General features: G+C 43.7%; 1 protein-coding gene across 1 annotated transcript in view; it reads left to right on the forward strand.

Annotated features, from left to right (window-relative positions):
- Positions 1–23,565, forward strand: part of phactr3a (phosphatase and actin regulator 3a) — a 32,672-nt gene that overhangs the window by 5,910 nt on the left and 3,197 nt on the right. Inside the window, exons 2-7 of the mRNA XM_071907418.2 lie at positions 12,427–12,591; positions 14,434–14,601; positions 15,849–16,064; positions 17,400–17,628; positions 18,182–18,432; positions 18,717–18,870. Coding sequence (XP_071763519.1) covers positions 12,427–12,591; positions 14,434–14,601; positions 15,849–16,064; positions 17,400–17,628; positions 18,182–18,432; positions 18,717–18,870 — 1,183 coding nt within the window. The remainder of the gene's footprint in view (positions 1–12,426; positions 12,592–14,433; positions 14,602–15,848; positions 16,065–17,399; positions 17,629–18,181; positions 18,433–18,716; positions 18,871–23,565) is intronic.

Genomic DNA, 23,565 nt, shown 5'->3' on the forward strand with positions numbered 1-23,565 from the left:
TCTGAGGGACTGACATCAAAACCTGAAGTTTACTGTGAATGTTTTAGATAGATGAAAAATGTGTCTGCTATTAAACTCCATTATAGCTGCACTGGAAATATCTTGACATGGCGTTTGTCCAGTTATCTGCGAGAAAAAGAAGAAATAGACCACCAAACAACAAAATGGCCCCAGAAATGCAAGGCACATCGCCAGTAGCTGTTTTTAAACAGTGATAAAAGTGTTTTTGGTGGATTTTTACTTGAAGATGATTATCAAAACCAAGCATGCCAAGTCAATACTTGTGTCCTTGCGGAGAACGTTCATCCTAAATTGTCTTGGAGAGAACAAACTTCTCAAGAATGTGAGCACAGAGAGGTCATCTTTACAGTTTGAGATGGGCTGTGTGCCTGAAGTCGTGCGATTAATTACTGTGAGACACACCGATGTTCATTTTCCCAGCAACTAAACTTCCGGGATCTTTATGCGTCCTCCGTCCTTGTGTTGTTTTGTTTTTGAATCGTACTTTGGCCGTCAAACACATCATGGAGCACACTAGAAAGCACAAGAACAGATCAAACTACACTGAAAGAAACACACACACAGGAGGTAGATGTAAGTAAGCATACAGTAGCTGAATACAGTCAGGATATAGTTGGATTTGGTCTCCACAAGAGCCACCTGCACCACTGTGAAGCCCAGCCTAATTAAGTTCTTACTCCCTATTTTCAGTAGCGGAGCTGTAATTCATGCCATAGTCAGATCACGACTCATTCGTCATGGCCGGCCTGAAGGGACTGTGAGCCAGTCAAGGCCACCTGTTAGTAGTAGCCACTGGAGAGCTATTCATTTCTTGCTTCAACGATACACTGTCCCCATAGAGGCCGGGAAGACACACTTAGCTATCTGGAGAGGTAACTGTTTCCTGGTTGCCTGACAAAATATCTGCTCTTACCATCATGAAAGTTTTACTCTTATTTATTATTCATTGATGTAGGTAGGACGGTGGACAGCAAGTCTTGCGAAAGGAACAACTGTGTCTCTTAAAGCTGTCACTAGACAGTGATACATATCTTTGAGTGAGACTTCCAGTCCATGAGCAGGAGCAGCATCTTCTAGTCACTCACTCATTCATTCATTCATTCATTCATTCATTTTATAGATAATCTTCAGTGTATCTGCTAGATTGTCATGAAGTCCTGTGTACGTCTAAGGCAGTGGTTCTCAACGTGGGGTCCAGGGACCACCAGGGGTCCTTGAGGTGGTTCCAGGGGGTCCCCAGCAAATTGGTGAAGTGTTAAACTTCACCATTACTTCATTTACAAGAAGTTAACACAATTAGAGAATGTAGAAGAATGACTATTTTGATCATAGTTTCACTGTTATCTCTCTGCCTACAATACATATAGTCATGGAATTCTGGACTAACTCATATCTATAACAATAAAAATATTCTCCGATTTGCGTCCAAGAGACAAAATCTGTTCAAATGGGGGTCCGTGGCACTAATGTGTACTGAATTAGGGGTCCTTGATGTGAAAAAGGTTGAGAATCACTGATCTAAAGGATAGAGGGCAAAGGGAGCTAATGATTATGAATGTAGTGCAATCATATCAATTTGTCAGGTACTTCTCTCTCTGCTCTGATCCAAATGTCACCACAAACAGAAGGCTTGTGTTAACACGAGTCTCAACATAAGAAATCATTCATCTCTCGTCTCTGTCTGTAGCGTCTCTGCATGTTGTTCTGTCTCATTGTGGATCCGAGACCATTGAGTAGTGAATGGGGATAAGCTGCATCTGGACGCCTCGCGCTCTCTGTGGGAACCCTCACTGTCTTTCAGCCGGCCATGGAAATGGGAGCACAACAATGACGACAGCAACAAAAGGCCTACATCATGCCTGGTCCCTGTGGATGTGGGAGCAGATTAGGCATTTGACAGTGTTTGAGCCATGTGTTGCTGCTGCTTCTGCTGCTGCTGCTGTTGTTTGTGTGTGTGTGTGTATGTCCGTGCACCTGCGTGTCTGTGTGATTTTGGCTTGTGCATCCATGTGTGCGTTGATCTGCTGGAGAACTGGCAGGTCTATGCAGGCTTGTGAAATGGAAAAAAAGAAAGAAAAAAAAAATCACAGCCGGAATGTGCTGGAACGAGGAGACGAGGCAGTCAGGCAGTTGGGCAGACAGCCCTCGGAGACCAGAGAACTAGGACCCGAGCAGCTCCGAACACCTGTCAAAGACCCCGGCGTAAAGGCAGTATGTAATGGAGCTATTTAGCCTTTAACGGCTGAGGTTAAATGGAGTTCAGGAAGTTGTACGCCGTATGCTGTAAGGGGGTAGAGAGCTAAGAAGGGAAGACTCCTCTGGGCATTGAGACTGTAAAATAGAGAAGACCCATGTTGGAGGAAAGGAGAACGAAAGGGAGCTGGAAAGAAAAGGAGAGGAGACTAAATTAGAGTGGAGATGGAGGAGAGGGAAACAGAGCGGAGAGAGAAAGAGATGAGGAGGCGGCGGTCTTTTCGTTGAAAGAAAGCCAAGAAGTTGTCCTAATTGCTAACCGGCCACGGTGGGATGATGGATAGTCTGTGGGAGACCATTAACAAAGAGGCAGTGGAAAGCCTTTGCATGAGCTACAGTACGTACCCAGTTTCACCTGGACTAATAAAACAGAGAAGGCCATATTCCCCTTTTCACCTGTCCATCGAAGCCTCATTTCCCTCATTCCTTCCCCTTTTTAATTGGTTAAGTAAGACCATGTGACAGAATCCCATAAGCCATCTTGGAAGTGTGGGAAGCCCTATCCATCTTATTTCTCCCTTTTGCAACCTCTCCCAATCAGTGAGGTTGCAAGAAGGCAAATATGACACGCATGCATGCAAGCACACTCATTCTCTCTCTTTCTCTCTCTCTTTCTTTCTCTCTCTCTCTCGTCCTCTCTCTCTCACACACACACAAATATAGACAAATATATATCAGCATATTGTATCCTCACACCTGTTCTTAGCTGCAGCGTCCCCTCCCTCTTGGTGGACCTGCCAGATTCTGTCAGAGATAGATGATGAGGGCAGAGGGGAGTCCCAGGACCCATCACCGATAAACGCTCTTGTCTGGGACGGGGGAGGAAGGAGGGAGGAAGGAGACACGGAGGAGGGATGGAGTGAGAGTGAGAGAGAGAGAGAGAGGGGGGAAGGGAGGCAGGGAAGAAAGGAGAAGAGCCGTGCGCCCAAAGGAGAATGAGGTACGAGGAGGCAGACTGAGAGAGGCTGGTGAGAGGCCTTTTTCTTAGAGCGACTGTTGGCTTGATAGGCACTTACACTGGAGCTTTATTGAACACCACTAGGGCCTCTCAGGAGATGCTAAATTAAATACATAGCCAGATCAGATGACGGCACTAGAAGGAATACAGTAGTAAAAAGGAAATGAATCGAGGCTTTTCATTGTCTTGTTGGACCGCCGTGTGGGAGACTGTGTGGGCCGAAGCACCTGTTTGTGCTTCTCTTTTTACAGCGAGAGAGAGAGAGAGAGAGAATGTGTGTGAGCGAAAGAGAGTATCCAGGAATGTGAGTGAAGGGTTAGAGAGAGTTTAGTGTGTTATAGCAGAATGGATTTCAGCACCATGGACAGCGGCTGCCTTGCATTGCGGCGGGGCTGCTGAGCCCAGAGGAGCCGTGGCCGGGGTACTGATAAGTCCGGCCTGACAAATGCCTCGACTCAACCGGGCTCTCGATCCGCTGGCGAAGAAGAGGCCGGGCTATTTTTCTGCGCGCCGATGACACATTCATGAGGAAAGCACAATGTGCAGATCCAGGCACAAATTCTATTTAATTTAATCCTCCCATACATTCATGAAAGCCAAAAGCTCCAATCCAATTCCATTAAAACTGCTATTAGAGCTGTGGCCAAGCCTGTGGTACAGAGTTCATAGTCATGATTAATGGGCAGCGGCTTCTAGCAACAACTTCTTCAACCCTCATCCATGATCTGCTCTGGCCTGTTGCTGTACTGCCAGACAGTGTGTTTTTCACCACCTCAGCACCCCCGCAAGCTTGTGTGACCCCAGTAAGTGTGTTTCTGCAACTGGGCACAACCCTTTGCAGACAGTCTTTCTGTTTGCCATCAGCTCCAGACTGCCCTAAACCCTCTTCTCGGTCTTTGCCAACCCATAGTTTACTATAGAACAGATTCATTTTTGCTCCCTTTTGATTAATTCAAAAAACACAATGCAGAATTTTCAAAACAACAATCAGATGTGATTTTTTCTACATCATTTCTAGCAAAGGATACACAAGCTAACTTGTCATTCTACCCTGATCACCTGAGTTTTTTTGTTTTTTTTTAAATCAGTTGGATGCGTGGGACTGTAACTATTCTTGAAATCTAGGCTAAAAATGAAAAACACTTTCTGGAACTAAGGTGGGAGCAGAAGCTCTGTCTTATCTGTAACTTATGGCCTTAGTGTAGCTGTAGTTGTGACTGTACCAGTGTCATTATAACACACATAATGTTGGTTACCTCTATCTTTTTATAGAAGCTGTGTGCATGTATCCCCATGTCCTCAGTATGTCTTGCATGACATGCATGACATGGCTATCGACTTGGTTATTACAGCGTATAATGACAGACATGACCATGCACTTGACATCTGGTCTATATAAGTGTATGCATATAGCCATGACAAATGAGGTTACTGGACTCAATGTGATGTCCTAAATATAGGGACTTGCTTTTTTGTACACTGACATGGTGAAAATTGTCATGCTGTAATAACATTAGACATGTCATCAAAAGAGCATGAGACACATTGCTATTTCCCTTGAGGAGCAGCAGCTTTGCAAAAAAAAAAACACTATACTATGGCTCCCTGACTTCTAGATTTTTAGTTCCCAGCTATTGCTTGGACTCTTACATCATATTGTGTTTAATAGGCTTGATTCGTCCCACGCTTGTAGTGGTGTGCACTTGAGGGAATCCAAATGAGAGTGGTGTCCTTAGTGTGGGTGCTTGTTGGAGATTACTAAGCTAACAGTTGTGATTTGTTCTGTTCTTCTGTGCACCTCCCATTGTCTTTCCTGCCTAGAGACCATGATGTGCTCTCCTCCCTGTAGAGTGGAGGAGGCCCAATGGAACGGAGCTATCAGCTATCCAGTGTAGACGCACAAACATGTACTCACACACACACACATACAGAGGCCCACACACTCATACACTCACACACACTGTGGGTGCAGTGAGTATTCACTCTCGCATAACTCCTCTCTTCCTCTGTTCTCCCTCCCTCCCTCACACTCTCTCTCTCTCTCTCATGCACACACTCAGTATGCTTTATATAAATCTTTCAGGCATTGACCTAAATCAGTGGAAATAACAGGAATAAATTACACACCATTGCACACCCACCTGATCCTGCTACTGTAGTCTATAACTAGCTTCGCTGACCAAACACACCCACACCCCAGTACAGACCCACAGCTAACTCACTCGTGCTTACACTTTGAAAGTATTGAAGCCGTGACCACGTATATTTACATTTTAGGCGTTTAGCTGAGGCTCTTATCCGGAAGTAGGGGTTCTATGTCTTCTTCAAGGACACTTTGAAAACTGTTGATGGACACATTGGCTATTGCAGGGATTGAAACCGTGACCTTTCGGTTACAGGATAGTCTCTCTAAATACTAGGCCACCTGCCACCTTTTAGTCAGCAAAAGTGTACTTTTATAATTAAACCATCTCTATAAAGAAGTGAATCTCTTGCAAGCAGCACTTGCAAGGTTAGAAAAGGAGCTGAATGAGTCAATATGAATCTCACAGTTGTTAGATTAATGTGATAGATTGCAGGAACAGGCCGACATAGACGGGGTGAACCAAGACTTCCATTACCTGATTGGAGAGAGCTTTTTGATGGAATAGGATCAGATTTCTTATAGCGGGAACTTAGCCCAATACTTAAGCAGTGGGCTTGTGCAGTCTGGAAGTACCTAGACACATTCAGTGTCTTCTTCTGGTGATTGTTGTTGGGAAAGCATTGAGAGGCTGGTTGTAAAAACACATCTTTTCTTAGGCTGGCCCTATTGTGTGGGTGACGGGAAAAGCACTTTTAGCAGGGACATGTTCAGCCCACTGGGCGGATCTGATGGCTGCCGCAAGGCTTTCACAGCGGTCAGAGAGCCTGTCTGCTTTTGGTGTGAAATGCCATGTGTGGGAGAGTCGTGTCTATGTGTGAGTTTGTGTGTTTTGTGTGTGTATGCTTGTGCATGTGTGTGATTATATGTGTGCTTGCGTGTGTGTTTGTGTGTGTGAGTGTGTCTATGTATGATCATTCCTATACTGTGCAAGCAGCTGTAAGCTTTTGCAACATTTATGGTCAATCATGGTCCAGACAGAAAACAATATAAAAAAACTAGAAGGCACTTGGAGAACACAAATGCTGCCTCCATCAATGCTGAATAATTCTCTAACTTGCTGTTACACCCACAGACTTCAATTTTAAGTTGAATTGATTTCTTGACCCTGCAAAAATATTCATAGGATTTGTAATCAAGTCTCTATCTCTGTTATGGCTAAAAATAGTTATGGCTAAATGGTCATAGTTTTGGCTAAGAAGTTATAATCGTCTAATGGTGGAAATCCCAGATCTGGATCACCACCAAAATCATGGAAATCCCTTCATAGGTTTTTGAGATATCCTGCTGACAGACAGAGAAATAAACAAACTAACATAAAACATAACCTCCTTAGCAGAGGTAAAAAAAAAAAAAAAGCCTTTCATGAGGTGCTGAGAATGAACTCCTTACTGATGCTGCAGCATGGCTTAGGCGGTCTGCAAGCGAAGCCACCCACTAGTCCTCATTCTCCACACCAACATATGGTAACAAACAAGGCCCTCAGGCGTTTCCTATTGGCTGCTGACCTCACTGACATCATTTCACTCGCTCGACGGCATGTAGCCCACACATCGGAGTTTCACACTTGGTCTGTAATCACTTTGATGATCTAGTGCTTGACCTTTGCAGGCTGTTGTGGCTTCTTATCAGGATAGTCTGTTTTCCCAGAAAAGAAAAGAAATAAAGAGTTTCCCAAACGAGTTATGCATCATCCATCCATCGGTGTTATGAGTCATCTTATGACTTTCGCTCACCAAATTGTTTTTTTCAGAACAGAATTATCAGTGTTTTTTTTTTATATGGACAAATGCATTTATGGTAGCAAAATTGTGCAAAATGGTTATGTAGAATTGCTCAGAAGTGGATGAGAATAAGAAAGATCTTTTCATTGGTAATTTTATCATTTACGTGTTGGTAAAGCACAGTTTTGATGGCTGAATATTAGCGATACAATAACCATAAAGAGGGTAGTTTTCTATGAGATTAGGTTCAGGACAATGGCAAGATAAATCTAATAGACGGGAAAAAAGCTTTATGACACAAGGCTTGAAAGTGATGCCAATAGACAATCCAGGCAACAAGTTGTTAATGTGGACGTTGAGTGGACTCTTCTTAGAGGCTGAATAGAGTCATTTTGTGAAGGTGTTCATTATTCTCACTCTTTTCCCCCTTAATAAATCACTCTGCGGCTGGCCACTGTGAGACACTGATGGGGCTATTTTCTCATTCAGTCCTGATATCGGCCTTTCTCTAATTCATACCCTTTTCAGCTTCCCGTCTTACTTTGCTTCAGCCCTTCTCCTCTTCATTGTCTCCCTGCTAGTTGGTAGCTGTGTGTCTTGACTGTGGCAGCGCCCCCGAGGCAGCGGGCTACAGACAGATGGCGGCACAGTTGCAGTGCCAGGGGGGTAAAGCGAGGAGGTTAGCTGGCATGGCAGCGGGTAAGGAGGTGGTCCATTCAAGGGCACATTGTCAGTCCCTGTGTGGAGGACAGCAGGGTGACTGGAGCAGCGACCTTAGGCTCTGTGGGATGTGGAGGGATGCTGGGAGTCACGGGTCGGTCTGCTGTTATTTATAGCCGTGATGATGGGAGCGCTGAGACACAAATAGACATTCTGTGTAGTTAGTAGGAATGCATGTGTGTGTGCATGTGTTACAACAGCAGTTGTAACACATGCGAGTTTACACCATGATGTGTTTTTTTATTGCTAGTCCTTGGTTTCCTGGTACTTGCAGCAGGTACAGTGACAAGGAAACAGATTATTATTATTAGGACAGTTTCTTTGATTTCTTTGACATTCAATGATCAACCAACAGATTGAAAAAAAAAATTCAACTTGACTGTCCATCAAAATGCGAGCGATTTCACTCTGTTAAAGCTGTAAATGGTGTATCGTTGAGTGAAGGACAAATAATATTTTTCAAGTTGACTTCAACCCTCCAAGACCTTTCCAGCTTTGCTATTCTATGAGCTGTTTGACTGTGAGAGATGCGGTATCTATGTACTGATTGTGTGTGTGTGTGTATGTATGTGTGTGTGTTTGAGATTTAGTGCCAACATAGAAAAGACTGACTTGTAAAGAATAAAACGTGACACCAAGAATACTTGAAACATTTTCACGGCCTCGTAATGCAGTCAGAAGGTGCAAACAAGCTATTGACATTATTTTTCAATGACCTAGTGCACTAGATTTATAATAAGGTAATATTCAATTCTGATTCGTGCTTAATTACCACAGAGTAAACTTTAAAAACACCCACTCATCAGATGTCCCTAGCAGGTGATTCAGCAGCGAGAGAGCAAGGCTTTGCTTTTTACAAAGCCACACTGTCTAAAGTATGACGTCGATGTCATCCTAGTACTCAGCGTGAAGCCCTTTCACGGCATAATCTGAGAAGGTCACATAAACATCCACTATTGTGTTTCTTTGCCTTGTTGTAGCGGCCATATTTACACAAGGCTAGAAATAATGCACACAAGGCTAGAAATAATGCACTTATTTGTTGATAAAGCACTTTTGAATGATAAAATGACTCATTCAGGGTTACTGGAAGCAAATTAATTTTATTGTTAGATTGATTTACTACATTTTAATAAAAGAATATGGTGACCTTTATTTAGGGCTGGGCGATATATCGTACAATATTGATATTGTGATATGAGACTAGATATTGTCTGGGATTTTGGTTATGGTAATACTGTGAAATAACTTAAATGTTACTTCTTCCTGGTCTTAAAGGCTGAGTTACAGTAAAGTGATACAATTTTCTGAACTTATTAGCCTGTTCTGGCTGAGTAAAATGAACAATAATTGGCTTTACCTGCTCATCATATCAACATGACTTATTACTGATTACGCATTACTGATTACTAATGATCATTACTACTTTTCAGAATTTCCTTGTGTGTAAATATCTTATGAAAGCACGAATACTCATCCCCAAAATATGGCCACATTATCAATATCGAGGTATTCGGTCTACAATATTGTGATATTTGATTTTGTCAATATCGCCCAGCCCTACCTTTATTTCCCATTGGCTAGCTCTCAGCTCAGGTACTGTAGTGTGGAGGGGGGAGGGGGGGGGGGGGGGGTGAACATGGCAGCGTTATGCTCACTGTATACATGTGGGGAGAAATATTCAGCTTCTGAATGTGCTGACAGGCTGGTTAAGCGGGGTGGGGTCCCTGGTGGCACACAGACGGGCTTTGAAGCTCAGCTTGAGCTTTCTTGCTAAATAACTATCACACTGCATACTTTATTCCACTCTTAAATCATTTTTGAGTTTACACTGCATATATACAGGAGAGTTTAACATTAGTGCCATATATTTGCCTGTGTTTGTTCATGCATATGATGTTTATGAAGTATATTATTTTATTTATTTATATTATTTGAATCTTTAATCTTGCATAAAGCCTTGAAGCACACACCAACTAACTTGACTTATAGTGTGTGCAGACTTCTGTTGATGGGGACTACGGGCATGCAGCAAAGAGGCTAATGGTCCACTGCATCGACATGACACATGGATTTAATAAATCCTATTTGCATTAGCATATTAATCAGAATAGCACATCATCACCACATGGTGCATGTAGTCCATTCATGCTTATCTGACACACATTTCGATACATCCTTATCCTGTGGATAAAAGAAATCTCCATGTGCTTAGCTTTCACCCAATTCCTGTACTCTACCCAGACTCCTGTCATTTTCTGTGAACAACCTCCCCTTCTATGAAAAATGGAGAGTTACTTGATATACATTATAAATAGCCGCCCCCTGATTGGACGAGCCCAGATTCTCCTGCGAGCTCTTCCGTATAGCAACAGCCCCCTCCCATCTCTCCTCTTCTCCTCTCCTCCCTGGAATCCCCCTTCTCCTTTTCTCCCACCCCCCCTCCACCCCCCACCCCAACGCCCCCTCCTCTTTTTTCAAAACGCAGACAGATCTCATCCTCCATGCGGCTTCACCCCCTACCCACAATGCACTGGGGCTGCCACTGGCTTTAGATGTGGCTCTGTCTGTGAAGGGGGCTCTTCTCCTCTCCTCTAGCTACAGACTGACTTGCTCCTCCCGCTGGCTCCCACTGCTGCGGCAGCATCTGGATGTGGTCGCCATGGCAACAGCAGCGGGCCTGACCCCACCTCCCCTCCCCTTCCTTTCCCTCCACACACACTCTCTCTCTCGCTCGCTCTCTCTCTCACACACACACACACACACACACAAACACACACACACACACACATAGACATACGCCTCTACCCCTCCCACCTCCCCTTCTCTCTCTTAAGCTTTTTTTTCTCTCTGTTTCTCTGCGCGACTGGGTGCGTTTCCTTCAGGCTTGACCTGGATTCTGCGCACGCCGGTACGTCTGCCACACTGTGTGTGTGTGTGTGTGTGTGTGTGACAGTTGTGATGGTGACTCGGGCGGACGGGTGCGTGCGGTCAACTGACCTGTTTCCAGGCGCTTTTAGGGTCAAATGCCAAACTGGAGCTCTCTCCCTCCACCCCTCCCCACCCCTCTGTCCTCTTCTTTCACTCTCTCTTTCTCTAATCAGTCACCATCCTCTTACTACTGCCTGCCCATGTGCTTTAGGGAGGAAGCAAGGGACTGCAAAAAGCATGAAAAGGAGTAGCTTGTACCCACCCTCCCTCCTCCATCACTCTACATCACACCCAGAGCCAGTCTGCAAATCCCCCCACCACTGCCCACCCCACCCCCCCTGCCCCCACCCCCCTTTTTTAAATCCTTGCCTCCTCAGCTGAATATCTGAACAAAGATATCAGCCTCCTGAAGGCACCTATCGCTCCGGTTTTCTCACATTGACGTATGTAGCTCTTAAATAAATCTCATTTATTGTACATTTCCTCTTCCTCGGCCGCCTTTGTGACTAGAAGCGGGTGTAAACACAGCGGCGATGTACGTACATGATGCTGCGGGCCCACACGCTGCCTGCTATGAGTCACAGTCGCCATTCATTGAAACCCAAGTTTCCTTTTTAGAGAGAGAGAGAGAAGGGCTGTCTGTGCAGGGACGGCAGTGGTGGTTGGGGACAGCTCATCCATTATGATAAATAAGTAAATAAATAAATAACACGTACTGTACTCTTCATAGATCGGTACATGCTGTTCTCTTTGTTTGCTCTCCCTTTATCTGCCTGCATGCAGAACAACACGTGTGCACGTTCATGTGTGCAACCGCATGCACGGACACAAACAACATAGACACACAGACATGAACGCACCCATCATCACCACCATCATGGTTTTATGAGAGGGAATAACAAAAATACACTGTACGCAGCCAGTGTTGCTCGCCTGTTTGGTGGCATTATGGAACATATTGCAGAGAAAACAAAAACAGGTTGTTGATATTCACCCCATCTGAAAACGCCGCTCACTTACCAGGTATGTTTTCCATCCCGCTATAATGACCTGAGTGCTGGGACAGAGAACGTATAGCAGAGGATCAGTGTATTAGAGGAAAAAATGGGTGACACAATGAAACAATCAGAGAGGCCCTGTTTTAGCAGGCGGCCCATGCTAATGCTTTTGTTCTGGAGGTTGGCGCACCTGTTGGTCTCCGGGGAAATGCGCCGTTTGTAGTCTTACGATGCTGTCTGTGTCCGTGTATTCTTATGTGAGATGTATTTATTTTGATGTGTGACGTATGGCTCGAAGGGAAGGGATTCGTAGGGAAATGACAGTCTCGAGGGAGTCTGCCTTGATTAAATCAGTCTTTCTAATTCAATCAGTTCACAGCACTGGGAGTCCATCATGGTTTATTCAGTAAGGTGGGCATTCTAATTGTCTTCTGCTTTCTCTTCTTCCCTTTCCCCTTCTGCTCATCTCTGTTCTCTTGTCTTTATCCCTGCTTCTCTACTTTCAACCACCCATTCTGCATCCTTTCTCCCCTTCACCCTCTCTCTCGCCTTCTTTCCCTGCTCCCAATCCTTTTCCTCTCCACCCCCCCGCCATGCCTTCCTTCCTCCTGTTTCACACTCGTCCAACACCCTCCACCCTTCTCCGGGCTTCATCTCCGTCTCTTGTTTCCGCTGCAGTGGAGGTGATGGACCAGCAGAGGGTGCTGAGGACGGGTTGTCTGGTGACGGGGGTCCACACTCCGCCCATCCGACGCAACAGCAAGCTGGCCACCCTGGGGCGCCTCTTCAAGCCCTGGAAGTGGAGGAAAAAGAAAAACGAGAAGCTCAAGCAGAGCTCCACAGGTAGGAGGCTGGGCTGGGTAGAGTGTGCGTGTGTGTGTGTGTGTGTGTGTGGGGAGTGTGTGGGGTGGGGTGTGTGGGCGGGTGCTGATAGGCCACACACACGTGGCGCGGAGTGGAGAAAAGCTGCAGATTTCCAGGCTCATATCCACATGTGCATAGGCGAGCAAATGCACCAACGAGCAGGCGCGCACACACACACACGCACACACACACACACACACACACACACACACACACACACACACACACACACACACACACATTTCCCCTCATCTCCTCTCACGAATTAGGTCAGGAAGAGATAATGAGAGGGTGTGAGTAAAAAGACATGGCTAGTCATGCTCCAAACCTTTGAATTAAGTCTGTCCTCATCAATTCATTACGACCCCAGAGAAGTGTTTTAAATATTCAGACTATTTTGAAGCCATAAAAGTGCATATAGCACAACATTGTGTACAATTTAAAAATCGCATCTCCATAGCAAGCATTAGCCCTGGCTTACTGCTGATACACACACCTTGGATTCTAACAAGTGCTTTTTTAACTGAACTTTAACTTATGAACTCACTGGGAATAATAGCTGTAAAGCGATTGAATTGTAGTTCATTGTAAACCGCAAGTGGCTGAATGAAAGGTGGATGAAAGGTCTGAAAAGCTGAAATACAGCATTGAGGGCATACTGTGCAGTGGCCTGTGCATAATGTGATATTTGCTGAACACAAGGTTAAATGTGATGCTGTCACAGTAACGGAGAGTGCTATTGAACCAAGGTGACTTAAGCGAGTGAATGACGCCGAGGGCAATTACAGCTGGTCACGTTAAGAGGTCTAGGGCAGCGTTTCCTTTTCCAGTCCTCAAGCACCCTCTGCAAGTTTTTGTTCCAGATCTTGTACTCCTGATCCAAAGGGCTTAATGCGTACTGGTTGAGCAGTAGAAAAGTGTTCTACCTGAACAGGGCTAGCATGAAAGAAAAATCTCTCCTCCTTTCCTATGTGACCTGGCAATTGATGTTGGTGCCGTCATGTTGCTTTCTGTACCAGTAGTGGAGACAAGAGAAGCCACTCCAGAAGTCTCCCGGGGAGGATACTGTCTTTTCAGTTTTGGGGGGGGTCGATCCTTACTGTGACCACGCCCACAATATGACATCATTGACAAAACATGTCAGGGGAATTACCAGCTCATAAATGTGAGTAAAGCAGTTAACATAACTCACAGTTAACATAACTCAGTCAGTGCTATCTAACTTGTAGAGTTCCTAGTTAACGTCAGCAGCTTCAGGTTAATGTGTGCATGTTTTGCGCTGAGGTGTGCAGAAAAACTTTGATGGCCTATGAGTCGTGTTGCGGGCTTGGGCTATATCAGTTATGATAGGGCCACTTCATCGATAGCAGACGTCCATTTTTGATGATGGAGTAGCAAATAAACTGTCCCACAAATGGCCTCCACTTTCCCTCACTCCTCCATTCTTCCCATACCTCTCCTCCTCTCCTTCCATTTACTTCCTGGTGGTGAGGGATGGGAGGAATGAAGGAGTAGAGACAAGACTTTAGGATTTACCCAGTGTGTAAGCCTTAATTGGATCAGGTGTGTAACAATAACAACTTGCAGGACAGGCGGTACTTGCAGGCTGGATTGGGAAACACTGGTCTAGGGTTTAGGGTCACCCAATGCACTGTACAGGAAAATAGAAGAGATTCATCGAATAAGAGTTACAGCAGCCGTATTGGAGTTGATGTGAATGAATGCCATGTAATATTGTTTATCCACAACACACAAATCTTCTTGTGTATTATGTGAGTTTATAATGCCTAATGACAGCCCCACTCCCCCCCCCCCCCACAGATGTAGCATTATCCAGCGGTCTTCTATGCCACGACCCCAGTTCCCCCTCCCAGGGCTGCTGCTCAGACGGGACCGTCCTGCTCGGAGGGTTCGGGGGACCTCTGACCCCCAACCTCACAGTCAGCAGTGTGGAATACCTGGGTCCTGAGGAGGAACACCCCCCTCCAGGTAGGACGTTCCAGCACTGTACTCAACAGACAACTAATCAATGGACGTTTTAGTTTGGAGCTGCGAAATAGAGGGATGAGGAAGAAAAATGGATTGGTAAGTGGCTGGGTGTGTGAGCCTCAGTCATGAATCTCAGCAGATCGATTATGGGAGTGTATAAGATCGCTGTGAGCAATTTGATAAAATTTCCAGCAACAATCTATTTACTGAATGAGGTGGGAGTGCTTTTTATTGTATTTTCAATTCATACAACAGAAGCATACTAAAAACCTTGGTGTATTGCCCGTGTTAAGTTAATGATATGTATGTACTGTATAAGATCTGACTTTGTTATGGTCATTTTGTAATGAATGATATTTGCAATCCATAATACAAGGTATTGTTTGGGTAGATGAAATGGAAAGGCATTTTTGTTTGAATCATATGTTCTACACATGTGCCATTAGAGGGCAGTAAAGACATTTCAGTGACATTGATTGGCACCACCCTCATCTGCCATGTAACAAGTCTACAGTCACTGGATATGTACTGTATGTGTTTGGTAGAAAACCAGACCACTGACAGAAAGACACATGATAATTTGATGTACAATACTGTAACATGATAGACATTATATAATGTGATTAACATCAGTGCGATCACCTTGCCACAACTTTACAATTTGCATCAGTTTTTGTTTTTTTCATTTCTGATTTTCATTTTGTTCAGTTTTATTACTGGAAGTTTGCAAGTCTGCAAGTTTTAATTAGATCTTCTTTTGTTTGTTTCTTAGAAATGTTTCTTTGATTTGTATTTTACTTTGTTTCAGCAGTCATTTCTGTGAGAATGTGTTTGTAATATCCGCCTATATTAGGCATCAAATTTGTGATAGTAGATCTGGTCCCATTTATTTCTATAGCTTGCCACCTCACTCACATAATGGTAATAATCAAAAGACAAAAATTGATTACTGAAAATAATTATTTATGTTTTCATTTTTGTTCATTTTGGAACAAAATTCAGTTTAGTAAGATGCATTTTTGCAAGTGTAGTTCTACTTTTAGAATTTTAAAGTTTAGGTTAATGATAACCTTGACTGTGATGTATCTGAAGCATAACCTACCTGATACTCAAAACTTCACTTCATCACATTTGTTTCCGCCAGATGCCACTCCTTTAATGTCAATATTAACCCTGCACTTTGTGCAATAATAAATATCTGACCTGAATTTTAAAATCTTTTCTCCCTTTGTTGATGTATTTTCCAGTAGCTTCCCCTCTCCAGGACTGTGAACGGGTCGAGGACAACATGCCGCAACCAGAGGAGGACGGAGAGGAGGAGGCGGCTCTTGCAGGAGACCTACCTGAGGGGCTGCAGGAGGCAGGAGAGCAGCTGGAAGAGAGACCAGAGGAGGAGATATCTCCAGGAACCTCCCCACCACAAGTACCTCCCAAACTGCTGCCCCAGCTGAGCACTGGAGAAGGTGAGTGCTTACAGTTTAAGGGAGGTCAGGGATTGACATAATTATACATCATACATAGTGAATAAGTAAATGTATTCAAAGAGATTTGTACTAGTAGAGATTGTATGTGAAGTGCATAAATTTGAATTTGTGTACATATTGAAGCACTGAATTTGTTTTAGCCCACTGTTGGCAGCCTTGGAGGTGGCGGCTGCCTTCCAGTCATCACTCAGGGAATAAAAAACTCTTTTGTGCCCAGAGGTCTGTCTCAATTGAATTATGAATTAAGAAAACTGAATTTGAATCAAATTTAATTTTTTTTAATTAAACTTTTGAATTCATTTATTCAACAAATTCATTTTTTGATTGCAACACGTCAATATGGGCATGACAAATTCTAATTTATACAATTCAAATACAATCTCTGCTGGCACTAATCTCTTTCCATATATATGTGTATTCAACGTGCGACTGTGTGAATCCAGTGTCCACGCATACACACTTCTTACTCAGTAGAAACTATAAATCAAACAGGAGGAATGTTTGGTGTCCGTACGTTGTTTCAAACCAAAAGTGAAATAAATTGAGCTTTAACCTGCAGACAGTTATGTGCACATTCATGGAGCTGAATGTTTTTTTCCCAATCACATTCACATGCATAGATACTCTATTGGCAGCACAGTGGCTCAGTGGTTAGCGCTGTTGCCTCTCAGCAAATTTCTGTGTGGAGTTTGTATTCTCCCCGTGTTCATATGGGTTTCCTCTGGGTGCTCGACTTTACTCCCATATTTCACAGACATGCAAGTCAGACAAGTCAGTCCAAAGACATGCAGGTCAGGGGAACTGAAGACCCTAAATTGCCCATAGTCATGAGTGTGTTTGTGTAGTATGGTATACAATGATATATGATGGATATAATCTGGTAAAATGATGTATATGACGTAGTATATGATGTATAGTATGTACATGATGTAGTTAATTATATATATAAAGTATGCACTGTATATGAAGTATGTATATGACGTAGTATAGGATGTATATGATGTGTATATACAGTATATGTATGTATATGTGATGTAGTATATATTTGACATGTACCGTATATGATGCTATGTAAAGCCCCGTGAGACATGCTTGTGATAAAGGGCTATAAATAAACAAGACTAGACAAGACTAGACTAGACAAGGTGGATTGGAGACTCTAAATTGCCCATAATTATGAATGTGTGTGCGATGGGCTGGCAACATGTCCAGGCTTGTGACCCTGCAAAGGAATAAGCGGTTAAAAAAATGAATGAATTGAGATACTCTTGTTAATTAACCTCTGCTGTTTTTCTGTTTATCTCTCCGTCTCAGATTCAGGCCCAGTGTCGCTCCCCACTCACCTGCCCAACTCCTACCTCCCCAAGGAGCCTCCACTCAGGGCCCCAGAAAGCCTGGCACCGATGGCCCTGCCGCTCCGGGGCCCCCTCTCCAACCCCTCAGGGTCCCCCCATCTAGGCAATATGATGCACCCTCCCATGCCCCCTAGCTGCATTATGGAGGAACTGCAGAGAGCCTTCGCTTCCAAGAACAGGCAGGAGAGGTGAGCGAGTCAGGTTGACCCATCCATCTATTCATACAAACCTCCCCATTCAGAAGTAATGGGACTGTTTCTTTCTGTGAAATCCAAATATATCACTGTGTCCCCTGTCACTGATATCAAAGCTAATGTTGGCTTTGATCAAACGCTCACATCTAGTTTGATGTTCATTTCTATGTTGAAAGTTGAGCTTTATTAAAAATGAGGTAGCCACCACTTCAAAAAATGACAGCTATTCTTTCAAAATGATTGCTGGCATGAAAGCAAAGAAGATTATGGGTTACTAATAATGTTATGAGTCATTTTATGAAAATTGCTTACAATTGTGTTATGTTTCTGAGGATAGAATCATAGGTGTTGTTCAAATTTTGGCTGAAAATGAATGAATGAATTTTGATAGTGGATATATAGCTTTAAGAAATGAAATCCTTCAAATCTTTCACCCTAAATCCAGATGCTATCCAACTCTTGTTACCCCTTCACCCCCATAGCCTTCACATTGCCTCCCTTACCACATTAATCCTACATTTTTGTCCTCTTCTCCTCGTCCCCTCAGTGTGCATGAAGGGTGTGAGCCGGGCTCGCCCCCGCGGCCGTGGTGCTCTGACGGACGGCTCTCTCGCTCCTGTAGCTCCGAGAACCAACATACATCCGCCTTAGGGGTCGGCTGTGGGGGGGGCGGCGGGGCCGACTGGCCCAAGAAGGAGGCAGAGGAGAACAAGGAGAATGTGCGGCTGGACCAACACTTCTCCAACGCCTCAGGCCTCCCCACCGACCTGGACGGCTGGAACGACTCCGTCATCTCTGGTGGGTCCCTTCTTGGAACCCAAAAAATATGTTTGTAGTTATTGATCTCGGTTTGGATGTTTGTTTTGAGTCATTGGCATTTTTGGGACTGAGGGATTGGAAGGCTTCTTTGGTTTATGTCTTTGTTTTGGTAGGACATGAAAAAAGAATTTGAACGCTAACTTTGTGCATCTTAGAAACGGAGTCTAAGAAAGATGCGTTTAAGTTTGAGTTTCCTGTGTCCATCTGATCACTCATGACCCATGTTCATGTGTATGTATGTATGCATGCGTGCGTGGGTGCAGGCACACTTCCTCGCAGGCTAAGGAAGGAGCTGTTGGCTGTCAAACTACGAAATCGGCCTAGCAAGCAGGAGCTAGAGGACAGGAATATCTTCCCAGCAAGGAGCGACCAGGAGCGCCAGGAAATTCGCCAGCAGATCGAGATGAAACTTGCCAAGTAAGCAATGATGTCGTCACTGCTTGGCTATCTGTGTTTCCAGGGTAGTAGTGATTTATGTGTTGAAATAATAGACATTAACTGTAATAAATCTTGTCGTGTTTTTTTTGGATAATGTGTGTTGTCTTGTGATGGAAATATGAAATATGTTATAATAATATCGGTAATAGAGCTTCACTTTGTCCCTGCACAAATATTTTTCTAGCTGCAATCCCCGTAATATCGCACAGATCTGCAATTAAATAATGGTTTCCTGTTTAATTCATGGTACAACAGCGCAAACCCACGACACAGATCTGGGCAATGCTTGGGCGGGGAAAACCTATAAGCTTAATGGCTCTAGTTACACAACACTCCACAGTAGGCGGAGGTGAGATACTTGTAGAAAATCTGATCTAAAAGGATTATCTCCATGTTTTGCATTGACTTGATTTATATTACATAATCTGCCATTGTTCAGAGCGTACTATTTGGGTGTGATGCTTTCCTCCAGGCCAATCCTGATACTGGAAAGCCTCTCTATTGTGTTAGGGTGAGAATTTATTCCAGCCTAGCACCTGATTTAACTAATCAAGGCCTCAACTGAACTGCTTAATAGTGGGGGAAGTGGGACGACCATTTAAACTGGTGAGATGGCCAACTGGAGTGAAATCCGGGAAATCTTGCTTTTGGTACCAAGAACATGCACGATACAGTACTGCGTAGATTCCTGAATTCCTTCAAAATATCAATCATTCTCACAATGCATGGGCCCGGAACATTTCCGGAACGCAACAAGTACAGACACTGCTTCCAGGAACCCTCCTTGTACAAGAAGCAACACTGTTTGTATTTGCACGTCCGTGCCAGAACATTCATAGAACATTTAGCTTTTTAAACATAACTGAGAAACTGCACTAATGTCCCAAGTGTGACAGACAGCAGCAGTCTGGTGTGTGAATGTATCACAAGACCTAGGTTCCTTCACACCAGTGTATCAAACAGGGGCGCACCATAGCGTTACATAACCCGCCGAGCAATAACTCACAGCCGAGCGCACAGTGCCGCCCACCTTTCAGGGAATGAGATCTATCGTCTGTCTCTGAGACGACTAGGAATAATTGCCTACAGGATCTATTCTTAGGTCCACGACGACTCCGGGGAGAAAATGCAATATTGTCGTTCGATAACAAGTGGGCATTCACAACAAGTTGCAAGCAAACAGCTTATATAAGGGCGAGAATGCAGCATGACTCTGGCTTGCATAAGAGCTTGCACGGTCAGCGAGTGTTTTGAAGACAGAGGTTGCCCTTCTAGCACAGTGGTGCGAGAGGCTGTTGGCTAACGGCATCTGTTCTATATAAAGATATAGTTCCTCAAAGTCACACCACTGGGGTCATTTGTGGCTCACGTGCATGAAGTCACAGGTGACCAAGCAGAGGAAAGAAGATATCTCAGAATATTTACACCCTATAACATTGATGTGATTTACTCTTTTTGGTTTATAGCCATTTAAAGTGCTCCACTATACCGAATAAATTAATGACTACATTAAGTAATCCCACAATACTGACCAGTTAATCTCTTATTTCTTTAGCATCCACAACCCTCCATTTGGGAGGGTTCATGATGTCATTGCTGGAAAAAATACTAAAACCTTTTCACTGCTCAAGGATTTTGAGAGGCTGTGTAAATGTTATGTGTAGCGGAGCACACACCTGTAAATGGCTTCACAATTTGCTGCATTATTTTGTCTGGAGTCATTATCACCACCATAAAATATAAAGCTCTATACTTATCTAGAAGAGATAAAACGATCTGTGACTATTTAAAGATCTATTTGGTTTGGCTGTTTGATTTACAGTGTCGAGCAGACATAAGAAGGTGTGCTCTCATCCTATATACACTGACACATAAATTGGTGGCATACTGCACCGTTTTGGTGAAGGGAAATCCTGGCTAAATATAGCCCCTGAAGTGGTGAAGAGGAGGGAACACTTGAGACAGGCGGAGAAAAGCTCATTTCCCCTGGGTACTCAAACTGAATGACAAAACAGTCCATCACAAATGCCTCTGGATCTCCCTGGATGACTCCCAGCTTAGATTCAATCTCCTATTTCCTTCCTCCTATCTGCAGCTCAAAGGGGAAACTCTTGCTGTATTTGCTGCAGAGCAAGCAGAAAATGCCATCAGGACTTATGGCCGATGATGACACCTTGCCTATCCATTATGTCAGTGATAGATGACCTTTCTATCTATAGAGCCTCCCCACCCAGCGCCTGTGCTGCAGCGGCGCTCCACTGTTTCTAATCTTAGCTTCTGAGTCTGTTGAATAATGCATCTCCTGTGCGCTCCCCTCTCCCCCCCCACCCTTCTCCACAAATGTGTGTTGTTGGGGAGTTGTAACAGCAGAAATAATGGGGGGAGGAGCAGGTGGGGGCACACAGTACTTGGCAAGGGAAGAGTGCTTTATAGCATGGCCATTTCTGTCTCTGTGCAGTAGGTAGTTGGAATAGAGAAGAAAGGAGAGGAAATGCCTCTCTGCCACCCACTCAAGGTTTTCTCATTCTTCCTTTGGCTGGCATAGTTAGAGTTTCTATTCTAACTCGTTTTATTGTAGAACAGAGTAGCAAATGGAAACCCTTATGCCAAAAGCAGTTTCTGCGTCATCATGGTGTTCTGGGGATACTTTTAAAGTCCTTATACCTGCAGGATATTATAAACCTGGATGTAGAAAAGCAGTGGTTGAGAAACAATGCAGTATTTCTGTACTGCTTTAGTAGAGCGAGTCCACATGTGATGATTGTCTCTGGATGTTGATACACTCAGTTATCACTAAAGGTTCAAATAAACCATCAATGTTTATCGCCTGAGAACAGAACAAAGTATATTTCCTGATTCATTTGTCTCATCAAGAAAGAAAAATCGCAATGACTTTGTTGCCAAAACAGCATCAGATTTTGACAGTGAACCCTGATTAATTTAGCTCACCGAAAACAAACAAAAAAAATCAATGTCTTTGTTGCTAAAAATACCAACAGATTCTCTGTATGCAGCTCTGTGTGTAATAGTGAAATCCCCATTAGTGTGTTGCTAGGGAGAAGTGAGGGTTTCTGCGGGAAGACTCCATTGTCTCAAAGATATCAAGTGTTGTTGCTAAGCAACTCGGCGACCAGGTCAATAACATAGTGGATGTCGGGTCCGTTGGGGCTTTGGCAAGTGATTCTCCATTTCAACTGTTGAAAATTTAATACAGTCACAAATGTTGGAATGCTTTCTCTTTCAGTTGTGCCGAGGTTGCAGGGGCAAGAGAGTTGGTCATGTCGGGTGGATCTCTGACTGATTGGATTTAAAGATAGTATCTTAAGATAGTGCAGTAGATTATCTCCCAAGCCTGATTTGATCTGAATTACTTCGATCAAAATGGGAAATTCTGAACAAAGGCAAAAAAAAAAAGAAGACAAAAATCACAATGGAACAAGAATCATTTTCTGTTTCTTTTTCTTTAATGATATCAGAAATCTTAGGATGAAATTGCAAACAGGAGCAATATATTGTGTTACAGTAGCTGTATATTGTATTGTATACTGTATTACTGTATTCTGATTATGTGCAAAATGCTGACATCGCTCCAGAGATATTTCCTTGGTGTTTCTGTTCCATTTGGAAGTTCATTTCTCACAGGAGAATTCCCTGGAGATGCTAAACTAATGAATTATTCCACACACTATTCCTAGATTCCTAGTCACGCATGTGCTAATTTACAAAGACTGATTGCTTGCCTGTGTTCATTAGGACATGTATTGACTAGTGACAGTGTTTGGGAGGGGTTGGAAATACTATACATATATCTACAAGTGTGAGTAAGCTTCTGTGAACCCTGCTTCTCTGTCAATGTTATCAATATTTCAGTGGTAACATGAGGAAAACAAATTGAAGGCTAATACTGTGCTCATTAATTACATAATGCAGTGGAGTATTGATGCTTTTGGATAGTGGCATTTATTACACTAATTGGTTTTGCAGTTAGTTAAGTCCCACTTAACCAGCAATATCAAGAATCAGCTGACCAAAATGATTATCTTATTAGCTAACTGTGGGCGTCAGGTCGGCACTGCCAACCCACTCAGTGGCACACACACGTGCACACACACACACACGCACACACACACACATTGGTCTATCAGGACTGCTTTATAGGTGTCTGGTTCTCAGTGTGTGTGACCTAACTTTGGTCTTTATAGCACATAACTACAAAGTGTCCACTGTTAAGCTGTGGACTAAAAAGGGTGTGGGGATGAAGAGAGTCATGCTGTGCGGCGGCATTCTGCACTGTCTGGCCTTTCCACCTCTAGGTGGAGGTGCGCTGTGGGTTTTGCCACATGCTGTCTGGAGCTGAGCCCTGTCAGGCAGCTGGCATTTACTATTGATACAAAGACTGAATAGCTCACATGCACAGGTGACTGCAAGGAAATACTGGATTTTGGAGACCTTTTGGATGCTTTGATGGTGAGGGGACATACATAACCACATGAAATCTTTAATGAAACAGGTGTATTAAGTGTAATCTGAATGTTTGAACATATTCATTAGAGTAGGCTAAATTTAAACCAAACAGTAGATTACACTGGAAATATAATAAATCATAAAAATGTTAAACCAATCAGGGATTCTAGTATGTTACGAAAAATACGGGTCTTTTCTGCGTGAGTGTGT

This window comes from Centroberyx gerrardi, chromosome 14 (genome assembly GCF_048128805.1).
Source record: "Centroberyx gerrardi isolate f3 chromosome 14, fCenGer3.hap1.cur.20231027, whole genome shotgun sequence".
NCBI lineage: Eukaryota > Metazoa > Chordata > Actinopteri > Beryciformes > Berycidae > Centroberyx > Centroberyx gerrardi.